A 12,617-nucleotide genomic window follows, 5' to 3' on the forward strand; every position below is an offset into this window, starting at 1 on the left:
CATACGATGGCCTATCAGAGGCCATCGCATGTCGATGTCAGCATCGACATACGATGCTTTTTTATGTCGGGGCCATCGCATTAAGTGCTATCCGGCAGCGCCAAATGCTTAAGCTGCTGCCGGATAGCAGCTTAATGTTCCCCGTGTGGTGCGGTAAGTATTACTTACCCCTCCACGATGCTCCGGGGTGCCCTCCGGGTCCAGCGCTGGTCTTCCAGCGTCTTCTCGGCCCTCTCCGATGATGTCAATACGCTGCTGCGCACACCATCCAATAGGAATGGCGTACGCATCGGCGTAATGACGTCGCTACGCAGGCCCAGTAAGGCCTTGCGGAAGACAGAAGAGGACCGGAGAAGACAGAAGAGGACCGGAGAAGACAGGGGAGGGCCGGAGAAGACAGCGGAGAGCCCAGCGGAGGCCCGGGATCACCATCGGGAGCGGCGGGGACACCATCTCGAGCGGCGGGGACAGGCGAGTACAGCTTCTTATACTTTACATTGCACGGATCCCTCAACATACGATGGATTCGACAAACGATGGCTCGTTTGGAACGAATTACCATCGTATGTTGAGGGACCACTGTATATGCACAGTGGTCCCTCAACTTACAATGAGCACACTGGTAAAACCCCTGTATTACTGAAGTGCATGCACTGATTGGCTGTGTGGTAGCGCCTCCTACAGTACAGGGAGGTACTTGATGTTCTACTCATTACTTGTGCCAGGGTTAGCTGCTCCTTTGGACACCAGATGAGGATGGCTCCAATTTCCTTTTTTAGGACATTGCGTGTATTGTACAGGACCCTAAAGAAGCTCCTGTTCTCTACATAGAGAAAGATTTACAGTTCCCAGCAGATCTTTCTTACTTACTTATATGTAAGGATCTTATTATATCTGTATTAGTTATCTGTTTATTTTTCTTAAATCCTCAATTTTTCCTATTTTTGGATGACATGTTGGGAACTTTAAAACCAGTAACCAGGTTTCCATAGAGTACTGGTCTCAACATACAATGGTGGCCGGGAACCAATTTATAATATAGCTTGAGGGACCACTGTATATATCTCCATGTCTTTATGTGTCTATGTATGGTCAAACATAACTTCCAGATGGTTTGAGATATTTCTATTAAAGGGGTATTCCAGGCAAAAACTCCAGAAAGTTAAACACATTTGTAAATTACTTCTATTAAAAAATCTTAATCCTTCCAATAGTTATTAGCTTCTGAAGTTTTCTGTCTAACTGCTCAATGATGATGTCACGTCCCGGGAGCTGTGCATGATGGGAGAATATCCCCATAGGAGCTGGACAGCTCCCGGGACGTGAGTCATCCGAAAGCAGTTAGACAGAAAACAGCAACTCAACTTCAGAAGCTAATAACTATTGGAAGGATTAAGATTTTTTAATAGAAGTAATTTACAAATCTGTTTAACTTTCCGGAGCCAGTTGATATATATAAAAAAAGTTTTTGCCTGGAATACCCCTTTAAACTTGGTACATGCTACTTATATGTCAACTTAAATAATAGTAGAGTTAAATTGACCCCAACCCACCCCCTTATGCAAAGGTGGGGTTTTTCCTCTGAAGTCCCATGCAAGTCCATGGGACTTCTGATACATCTCCTGATATTCCTGAGCTGCAGAGATTGCCCAGGACTTTTAAACACCCTGTCTGGCAGGCAGGTGCAGATAATAGTTAGTGCGGGCGATGGGATATGAGGACGGGAGTTGAGGATGAGAACATCATTGTTGCTTTTCATTCCCCACAAGGTTTTAGTAGGAAGACTGTTCAACACCAGATACTCTTCTGGTGTGTGTGTGTATATATCTGCAGGAGTTAGGGGATCAGGAGAAGATAAAAAAGAAGCTTCTTATAATAGTAAATGTCATTATTTTTCATTTAAAAATGTACTGAACTACATTTAAAAAGCACCCACATTGCTAGTCACTTTTCATAAACCAACAGGGGCAAAAAAAGAGAATGTCAGCAGTTTATACAGTGACCTTTGTAGTCAAGGTATACAAACCTTTAGGCAATGACTGCTGGGAGTATGTGGACTGAGTGGACAGGTGATCACTGTGATGGATGCACACTCGGCTGTCAATCTGGTAAAGCAGTGCTGGACACAGTAATGTAAAATGCTGAGGTGTGATCTCCGACACCCAACCAAGCCCAAAGTTCAGGAGCAGCTGTGTTACATTGAGGCACTGCAGTGTAGAAAGGAGGAAATAAATTAACAAGATACAAGCTTCCAGTTGTCTTTATGCATCGTTATTTTTTTTGGGAAATAAAGGCACTGATGTTTATGGTGCTATTTTTGAGCCATAGCTAGAAGTGGATCCAGCAGGATGGAGGAGTATGAGACCTTTCTTTATATTCCCCATTGATTTGAATTCCACTTTTGGCTTTGGTTCAAAACTAAGGGTCTATTCACACGGCAGAAATTCCTGCTCAAATTGAAGCCCATAGACTTCTATGGGATTTTGCACTCCCATTCACACTTTTGAATTTCCGCTCGCGAATTGGAATGGGAGTGTGGAATCCCATAGAAGTTCCATGGAAGTCCCATATTTAATTTGAGGCAGAATTCCACAAGCGTGAATTCTGCCATGATAATAGACCCTAAAGGAAGAACTTTCACAAAAATCCAGACCAGTGTCACATCTGGGCAGGGAAAAAGTGCCGCCCTGTTCTCACCCGAAGCCTCTGCCCCTGCCTACTTGCCTATCTGCTCTAAACAGTGGATCGACAACCGCAGTGCCGGTCCCTTCCTAAGCAAGTGAGGGGAGTCACTGTCAACAAAATAAAATGCAAAAAACTGACTCAGGTCCGAAAACGTCAGGAAGCACATAAACTATCATATGATACTAAACACATACACACACAATAAGTCAAAGTCCACTAGCCAAGTCGGTTACAGGAAATGTTAAAGTAGAGAATTGCTAAATCAGGAGAAGAGTCAGAAAGCCAAGCCAAAAGTCACAAATGCCAGAAAGGAATACAGGTATAAATGCTAGTTACTTGAGCGAGCTCTTTCACAGGCAAAGCCTGGATGCAGACTGCAGGTTTAAATAGCCAAGTACACAGGTGATCCCAGCAGGATCAGCTGCCCAGAAAGATAGGCGTAGCCACAGCAACCAGATAAACAAAAGACTCCCAGGAAAGATTAACCCGACGGGCTCTGACAGTTACCACCCCCCCTTTTAAGAGGGGCCACTGGACCCTTAACAACCTGAGAGTGTAGAGGTACCGGTTTGGATACAGATAAACTATCATATCCTCATCAGTATCCTCATCCTCTATGTCACACCGCTCATAGGTTTCCCCACGATCATCCTCCAGATCTTCATTACTCCTTTCTGACTCCAAATCCGCATGAGCACTCTCCAAACACTTATTTCCCATGCCATTACAACAAACAGATTCAGCCAGAGGCTGCTGCAAATCTGGCTTTGAGACATTCTTAGATTTCAAATTAGTTTGGACTGAAGAACTTTGCCAGGCGTAATTCTCTGAGAGGCATGACATACCTGTGTGCCCAAGTGGCCTCCTGATTACCACTTGGACGCTTGACACAGGATCTGATGAAATGAGGGTCCTCTCCACAGTAAAAACACAGGCCGTAGAGTTGACGAAATCTGCTGTGCTCCTCCGGGGTACGAATGGACCCTATCTGAATAGGTTCATCCTCAGGCACAGATTTAGAGACAGGAGAGGAATCAAGCAGGAAAGGAGAGGATGAAAAACACTCCCGTTTGCGTTCTCGCAGATGTCTATCCAAATGCACAGCTAATGTCATGGCTTGGTCAAGGGTGTCAGGAGAGGGGTAAGTAATAGTGTTGAGCGGCATAGGCCATATTCGAATTCGCGAATATATGGACGAATATTCGTCATATATTCGCGAATATTCGCATATCCGTAATATTGTTGCTTTATTTTCGCATATGCGAAAATGCGCTTATACGAAAATTTTCATATGCGAAAATTAGTATAAACTAAAATTCGCATATGCGAAAATTAGCATATGCAAATGTTCGCATATGCGAAAATTCGCACACCAGTCTCGTACAGTAGTATTAGAGCCTTCTTTACACCACACAAGCTGGAAGCAGAGAGGGGTGATCACTGTGATGTGTACTGTGAAAAAAACAAAAAAAAAACAAAAAAAAACGAATATTCGGAATTACGAATATATAGCGCTAAATTTGGGAATATTCACGAATTAGCGAATATGCGATTTTTGCGAATAAAATTCGTATTGCGAATATTCGCGAGCAACACTAGTAAGTAACTAGCATGTCCTTTAAGGTGTCAGATAACCCCCGTCTGAACTGACAAATCAAAGCTGGTGTGTTCCAGTGGGAGGCCACACACCACTTTCTAAAATCTGCACAGTAATCCTCTAATCCTGCGTCCCTGTTTTAACGTTCGCAGCTGCAACTCAGCATACAAAGCACAGTCAGGATCTGCGTACAAAATACCCAATCCCGCAAACAATTAATTCACTGAAGACAACTCGGGAGCATCAGGGTCAAGGGAGAATACCCACTCTTGAATACCCTCTTGCAGAAGGGACATAATAATTCCCACTCTCTGGGCCTTAATGCCAGAAGCGTTAGGTCTCAAACGAAAATACAATTTACAACTCTCATAGAATGTCTTGAACGTTTTCCAATTACGGAGACCAACTTGTGGTTCCAAAGGAGATGCAACAGGAACAAATGGCACCTGAGTACCTGATTCCAACTCTTGGATTCTGACTAGCAAGTCCTGGTCTTGCAGCCTCTGAGACAAGGTCTGGACTAAACTAGATACACACAATAAGTCTAAGTCCACTAGTCAAGTCGGTATCAGGAAATGTCAAAGTACAGGATCACTAAATAAGGAGAAGCTCTTTCAATAACAAGCTCTTTCACAGGCAAAGTCTGGATTCACACTGCAGGTTTAAATAGCAAAATACACAGGTGATCACAGCAGGATTAGCTGACCAGCCCAGAAAGCTAGGCGTAGCCACAGCAACCAGATAAACAAAAGACTCTTAGGAAAGATTAACCCTATGGTTTCTGACAACCAGCTTGTCCGTTTTCTAAGAAGCCTTCATTGTTTTAATTCATTTTGGATTTACCTCTTGCCTAAATGGAGATGTGGCCAATTTAGCTAAAAGAAAATGCTTATAAGCACATTCTAATAAATAGGGATGTTCACAGGAATAGCTATATAAAGATCACAATTATACAAAAACAATTAGTGGAGAACTTAGTACCAATTTTGTGGTCAAAAATGCTGTTATAGACAGTTCAGAAACAAAAATCTTACGAAGGCGTCAGTGTAAAATCATCAGTTGTCAGGGATCCCCAATTGCCCCTAGTGAATGGACCACTATTATGTTTGCGTGGCTACCACTTTATTCAATGCCCTGTATGGGACAGGAAAGCCGTACATAATCTCTGTTAGTCCAATAGCAATAAATGGAGCAGTGACCATGCAAGTGCAATGTCTCCAATTCATCATCACACATTTATTACCTATCCTATCACAGGGGTGTGTATTCCCTAATCATGTCTGATTACCTGAATTCATCACAGGTGACTCCATTCAAGATGTAAAAACATCCCCCAAGATGATCAAGAGAAATAGGAGGTCTCCAGAGCTAAATGTCATGTGTCAAGGGGTCAGAATACTTATGTCTAGAGATGAGTGAATCAAATCTGACAAATCCGAATTCGTTACGAATTTCATGAAAAATTTGATTCGTAACAAATGCGAATATCGTCGTGATTCTATAGCGCGAATCGCTTAATTAAACTCCATTTAGTGCGGTTCAGGCTCTAGGGCATCTAAAATGGCGGATCCACGTGTGAGGACATGGGGCAAGGAACTCTGAGAAGGCGGAAAGGCAAGGCGGGTAGGCGGGATGACCCTGAATCACATGCAGGATGCAGCCTATCAGCAGCCAGTCACCCCTGTGATGTCACAAACTTATATAATCGGCATCCATATTCCGGCTCGTCACTTCATCCTTTCACTGCAGAGAGACAGGACAGCGCTTTGTGTTACACAGACAAGCTTTTTACAGCAGCGTTTCACCTCATAGTCACGTCAGCGCACTGGTGAACATAGAGCAGTGCATTTTTCACAGAAAATTTTTACTGCAGCCATTAACCACCCAGTCACTTTCTACAGCAGTGTATTACAGAGAGGGGCAGAGAGCTGTGTGTTGCCTCATACATTTGAACAAGCTGGCTCAGCTTGAGAAACAGCAGAGGATGGAGGAATACATTTTTCAATGCAACTCTGTGTCTTTGTTCCACAACAAATGGTCTGCTACTTATACTAGTCTGTAGATAGTATAATACCCAGCAGTCCATTCCTAATAGTCTTTGAGAGAGTGAAATTTGGGGTTTAGTACACAGCGACAATACTGTAGTACATATTTCTGCCCTCATCTAAGTAATGTATTATTTTGTACCTTTTAATCTGTCAAGGGACTAGATGTGAAAGTCCAGATAAAAGTACTCACCGGCTGGTGTTGTACTCAGATACTTTTTTAAGCGTACTGTAGTGCATTTTTCTGCCCTCATAAGTGCATACCACATATCTACATGTAAGTAGTGTACTGTACTATTTTGTACCTGTTAATCTGTCAAGGGCCTAGATACTGTGAAAGGACAGGCAAAAGTACTTACCAGCTGGTGTTGTACTCAAATACTTTTTTAAGCGTACTGTAGCACATTTTTCTGCCCTCATAACTGCATACCACATACCTACATCTAAGTAGTGTACTCTTTTGTACCTGTTAATCTGTCAGGGGCCTAGATACTTTGAAAAGGACAGCCAAAAGTACACACCTGCTGCTGTTCTAGACAAATACTGTTTTAAGCGTAGTGAAGCGTATTGTACTCCCCTCATATACGCACTACGTATGTCAGACAGAGAAGTGCCAGGATGTGCACAGAGGAGTGGCAGAGGCCTAAATTCATCAGGCAGAGGTCCCAGCAGAGGCCTGAACTCCTGGTATCAGCTAGCTGTCATGTCTCGACCAGCAACCCATCTGCCGTCATCGATTGGTTAACACGGTCATGCACTTCATCACAAGTGACATCTGATACCCTCATTCAACAGTTGGTGGGTTTCTCAGACACAACCCTCAGTTGGCATGGCCCGGGAGCAGTCCCTCCCATTGCCTCTGTCCTCTGCTGTTCCCTCCCCTAAAGAAGTATCTTGTGCTGTGGGTTCAGTTCCACTATTCAGTGAGGACGATCTAATAGAGGACAGTCAGCAGCTACTGCAAGGCCAAGAAGTGGAGGAGACATCGGCCGCTTCCTCCACTAGACGGGCAAGTAGTGATGAGGAGAGTGACGTGGGAGGCGGTGTTGCCAGTGTTCAGGGTCCTGAAGCATACACTACACTGTTGAGGAACCTGAGGAGTACATCGGTGACATGTAGACACTTGTTGATGATGATGAAGCTGATCGCAATTGGGAGCCGGGTGCAGAAGGGGCTTCATCATCAGAAGAAGAGGGTTGCAGGTTGCCCGTGATGCAGCAGCTGAGCCAGCAAGGTGGTAGCATGGTTGGCAGTCAGCATGGTGGCAGAAGTAGAAATTCTGGAGCTAAATGTGCCCAGGGGAGACCACCTGCTTCGCGGCAGCCTACTTTCCCGGGATGTAGTGGAACAGGGGTTCCTGGAGTCGGCGGCAGTAGTAGTCAATTAGTGCGAACTATTAGTGGGAAAATCAGCTACTCGGTGGTGTGGCAGTTTTTCATCAAGCATCCGGAGGACATTAACATAGCCACATGCAAGATGTGTCGGCAGAAGGTGAAGCATGGCCAGGGTCCCAATGTTGGCACCACGGCCCTGCATCAACATATGCTGCGCCACCATAAAGCAGCCTGGGAGAACCTGGCTCCAATTTAGTGTTCCAGTCTTCTGCATCACCTAGTGGCACGCCGCTCCCTCTTTCAGCCAGCCAAGGCTCCACCACCTCAGCCAAAGGGAGCTGTGTGTCATACCCTCCTTCTGTCGCTCCAGATGTTCCTGCTCCTCCTACTTTTAGTCAGTCATTCTGCCAACAATCCATCAGCGAAGCCATGTCCAAGAGACAACAGTACGCGCCCACTCATCCACTGTATCCTCAGCATACCATGTGTGCAGGGTACGGTGGTGTCACGCTGTTCTTCACATGGCTTGCCTTGGCGAATGGAGTCACGCAGGGGAGGAACTGCCAAAAGTAATTAATAAAGAAATCAGCATGGCTTACTCGAAAACTGGAAATGTGAACCATGGTGACTGACAACGGGAAGAACATCTTGTCTGCGCTGCGAAAAGGAAGGCTGAGCCATGCGCCCTGTATGGCACACATGTTCAATCTGCCTGTCAAGCGGTTCCTGAAGTGCTCCCCCCATTTGCAAGACATCCTTACAATGGGAAGGAAACTTTGCATACACTTTAGCCACTCGTACACGGCAAAGCACACCCTCCTTGAGATGCAGCGTCAGAACGGTATCCCCCAACATAGTCTTATTTGCGACGTTGCCACATGTTGAAATTCCACCCTCCATATATTGGACCGACTATACGAACAGAGAAAAGCCATCACTGATTTCTTGATGATCCAAGCAGATAGGGGGACTCACCTGTGTAACTTCAATGTCCACCAGTGGCAGCTTATACATGACATCTGCCGTTTACTCAGGCTCTTTGAGGAAGCCACATTATTAGTCAGTCGCCAGGATTATGGGATCAACAACGTCATTTCACTGCTTCATTTCCTACAACACGTGTTGGAAACGATGGCTGGTCAGGGCAATGGAGATGTGGTGCCTACATCTCACGGCCACATGAGCCCTGTGGGGGCTGAACTGGAGGAGGAGCACAGTGAAGCACAGTTTAGGTTTTGCGAAATGGGCAGTTTTTCTAGTCAGCTGACAGGAGAGGAGGAGCCGGAGCAGCCAGGGGAGCTAGAGGGTTATGAGGAAGGCGAGACAGAGGACCCAGACACACCATGGCAGTATGTAGTGGAGATGGAGTCAGGGAGTCCCTCCGAGTCACTTGCACAAATAACACGATGCATGCTCTCTTGCTTGCGAAGTGACTGCTGAATTGTCACCATTCGGCAGTGGGATGACTTCTGGCTCTCCACCTTATTGGACCCTCGCTACCGACACAAAATGGGGGCCTTTTTTACACCCACTGAGAGGGACAACAAACTGACCTACTACAAAGACATCCTACGTAGTCAGTTGGCCGATGCCTATCGGAGCCATCGTCCATCCTTTCACAGGTCTGACTCGGAGGGCCCTCTGCACTCACCTTCCACTGCCATGGCTGCTGGGGAGAGGGTGTAGTGGCAGGAGCAGTACCATCTCCATCAGCAGCAGCCTGAGTCTACAGTCGCTGATGAGTGCCTTTCTTCATCCGCATACTGAATCAACTCATCAGCAGCAGATAGACCTGGAGCAGGACCTGAACCAACAACAGGTGGTGGCATACCTTGACATGCCCATGCCAACACACCTTGAAGATTCGCTGGACTTCTGGGCAGCCAAGCTTGATTTGTGGCCGCAACTAGCAGAGATTGCCCTGGAAAAGCTTCCTGCCCGGTCAGTAATGTGCCATCAAAGCGGATGTTTAGTGCGGCAGGGGGCCAGAGTCACCCCAAGAAGAACTCGTTTGTCCACAAAAAATGTGGAGAGACTGACCTTTGTGAGTAGATTGACCATAGTGCCACACCAACACTTCACAAATATGGATGATCTCAAACAGATTTAAGGCGCTGCTCCCCAGTTACAAACATTCCTCTGCATCAGACCTTTTTTCACCCACTTTTGTCACCGGGTACTGGTATTTCCACCCACTGATTTCCACCCACTGACTCCTGATGCTGCTGCCACCTTCAGGCTGTTTCATTCTGCCACCATATGGTCTCTAGTGTTGAGCGGCATAGGCCATATTCGAATTCGCGAATATTCGCGAATATATGGACGAATATTCGTCATATATTCGTGAATATTCGCATTATTCCCGTTTTATTTTCGCATATGCGAATATTCGCGCATACGAAAATTAGTATAAAAGAAAATTCGCATATGTGAAGATTAGCATATGCAAATTTTCGTATATGCGAAAATTTGCGCCCCAGTCTCACACAGTAGTATTAGAGCCTTCTTTACACCACATAAGCTGGAAGCAGAGAGGGATGATCACGGTGATGTGTACTGTGAAAAAAAAAATAAAAAAAACGAATATTCGTAATTACGAATATATAGTGCTATATTCGCAAATTCGCGAATATGCGATATTTGCGAATAAAAATTTGCATTGCAAATATTCGTGAGCAACACTAATGGTCTCCACATGCTTCTGCCACCTCCAGGCTGCGCCATATAGCCACTATATGGTCTCCTCATGCTTCCACCAACTCCAGGCTGTGCAATTCAGCCACTAAATGGTCTCTTCATCTGCCGCCAACTCCAGGCTGTGCCATTCAGCCACTATATGTTCTACTCATGCTGCCGCCAACTCCAGGCTGTGCCATTCAGCCACTATATGTTCTGCTCATGCTGCTGCCAACTCCAGGCTGTGCCATTCAGCCACTATATGGTTTACTGATGCTGCTGGGACTGGGACATTACCTACAAATGTTTATGGTAGCACTAGCTACCATAAATCTTCAATTTACATTTTAAAATTAATCTTTTAATCTTAGGGATTGTGAGGCCCTATGGTCTCCTCAAGCTGCCGCAAGCTACAGGCTGTGTCATTCAGCCACTATATGGTCTCCTCTTGCTGCTGCCACCTCTAGGCTCTGTCATTGTGCCACCATGTGACTCCTTGTTAGTTTGGGTTTTGTGGTCATACAGTATTAGTTCAAAGTAAACACCGGGACATTAAACTTGGGAATCTAATATAAATATAAAATTTAAAAAAAATCGATGTAATCTTTTCAAGACTGAGGCCCTATGGTCGTCGCTGATATTTTACCTGTGGATATATCACAAAAATCCAATGAAACAGCTTGAAGCAATAACAATGAGCCATAACTGATTAAGTGAAACATTCACACTTTCACAGTCAGAGGGGCGATAAGAGGCAGGGGCTGGAACAGGTGGTATCTCGTCTGGCGGAGGACCGCCAGCTCGATTTTAAGATACAAGTACGAGCTTTTTTACTGCAGTCACTTCTAGCTTTATGCGTCCACTTATCCAATGGCACAGAAGCTGAATGTGCTCCTGTCCAAGTTGCTGGTATTGCAGTCCCTCCCTTTTCAAGTGGACACTCAGAGTATGGGGGAGCACTGAGAGGCAGTGGCTGAAACAGGTGGTAGCTCGCCTCGCGGAGCACCGTCAGCTCGATGCTCACCAGAATGGGTAATCAAAAAATAAAAATAAATTCAAATTAAATAAAAATTACATTTAAAATCTGCCACATCCAGAAGCTCTGCGGCAGAGATTCTAATGTAATCTACATGTCATACGTAATAATAGTATTATTTCACTAACACAACACACTCCATAGGCGTGTTAGGACAAAGCAAAGTGTTCTACACCATTATTGAGCCTCTCTGTAGGCCAGAAATAGCTGTTTTTAATAGTGATTCGCCGCAAATAGATTTGGATTGAACCAAATTTTTGGGGAAAATTCGGCAAATCGTCGAATACAATTTTTAAAAAATTCGGTCATCTCTACTTATGTCCATGCAAAAATTTTGGGTTTTGGTTTTTAATAAATATACAACTTTATTAGCACAAGGCCACAACATAAATTAATGTGTTAGAAGAACTAGAAGTAAGTCACAAGCTTCAGTTGACTAGTCATCTGTGGCATTCTCTTTCATAAAGACAAACTACCCGCCCATAGCTACAGGTCACATAGCCCTATAGATGCCCCTGCCAGAATACACTGAGATCATGACTGGATAGTGGACATAGACCCCGGAAGCCAGATCATTTTTAAATCCAGTGAATGTCTGCATAGATTGTGGTCAGACCTCCAATATTCATAGCTGGGACAAGATATTTTGGTGCCCTAGTCAGATAAGAAAACCTGTTTTTCTGCTGACAGGTTCACATTTTAGAATAAAATAAATCTGTCTAAAAAGGGGTTTTTAATGCACACTTAAAAAGTGGGTGTTGGGAATGAACACAAAGAAACAAGTCCAATGCTGCTGGCTTATCAAGTGCATAAAAAGTCAACACCACAATGAACAGGGTTATAAAGCCATTAAGTTATTTACTGAAACTCAAAGTTCTTTAGAGTTAACACTTGTGGCAGTGTAAAACCCACATCAAATCATTAACATATTAAAATGACGACATTTTGCAAACCAGTAATGGTTGTAGTTTATAGCTGAACTGTAATCCTGAATTTTACAACAGTTATAAATATTTCCTGTGGAAATATTGATCAGACCTCCAACAGCTACATATTGTATCCACCAGCCTCCGACTTAAACCGCATAGTGAAGCAGACCCCTTCCCCAAAGACAAATCTAACCTGTATATTTGATCATTCTAAACCAGACACAAGCCAAAATATTGATTGGGCCATGTTCACATCACAATTTGCTAACATAATCCTTACTGGCATCTTGTTAAAATGGGATGTCGATGTATATG

General features: G+C 44.5%; 1 protein-coding gene across 6 annotated transcripts in view; it reads right to left on the reverse strand.

Moving 5' to 3' along the window:
• The window catches only part of SLC39A5 (solute carrier family 39 member 5), an 85,021-nt gene that overhangs the window by 39,319 nt on the left and 33,085 nt on the right, over positions 1-12,617 (reverse strand). For all 6 annotated transcript variants that reach the window (XM_056562263.1, XM_056562264.1, XM_056562267.1 and 3 more), the window contains one exon: positions 2,027-2,207. In XM_056562263.1, the coding sequence (XP_056418238.1) occupies positions 2,027-2,207 (181 nt within the window). The remainder of the gene's footprint in view (positions 1-2,026; positions 2,208-12,617) is intronic.

Source organism: Hyla sarda, chromosome 2, assembly GCF_029499605.1.
Source record: "Hyla sarda isolate aHylSar1 chromosome 2, aHylSar1.hap1, whole genome shotgun sequence".
NCBI classification, from domain to species: Eukaryota; Metazoa; Chordata; class Amphibia; order Anura; family Hylidae; genus Hyla; species Hyla sarda.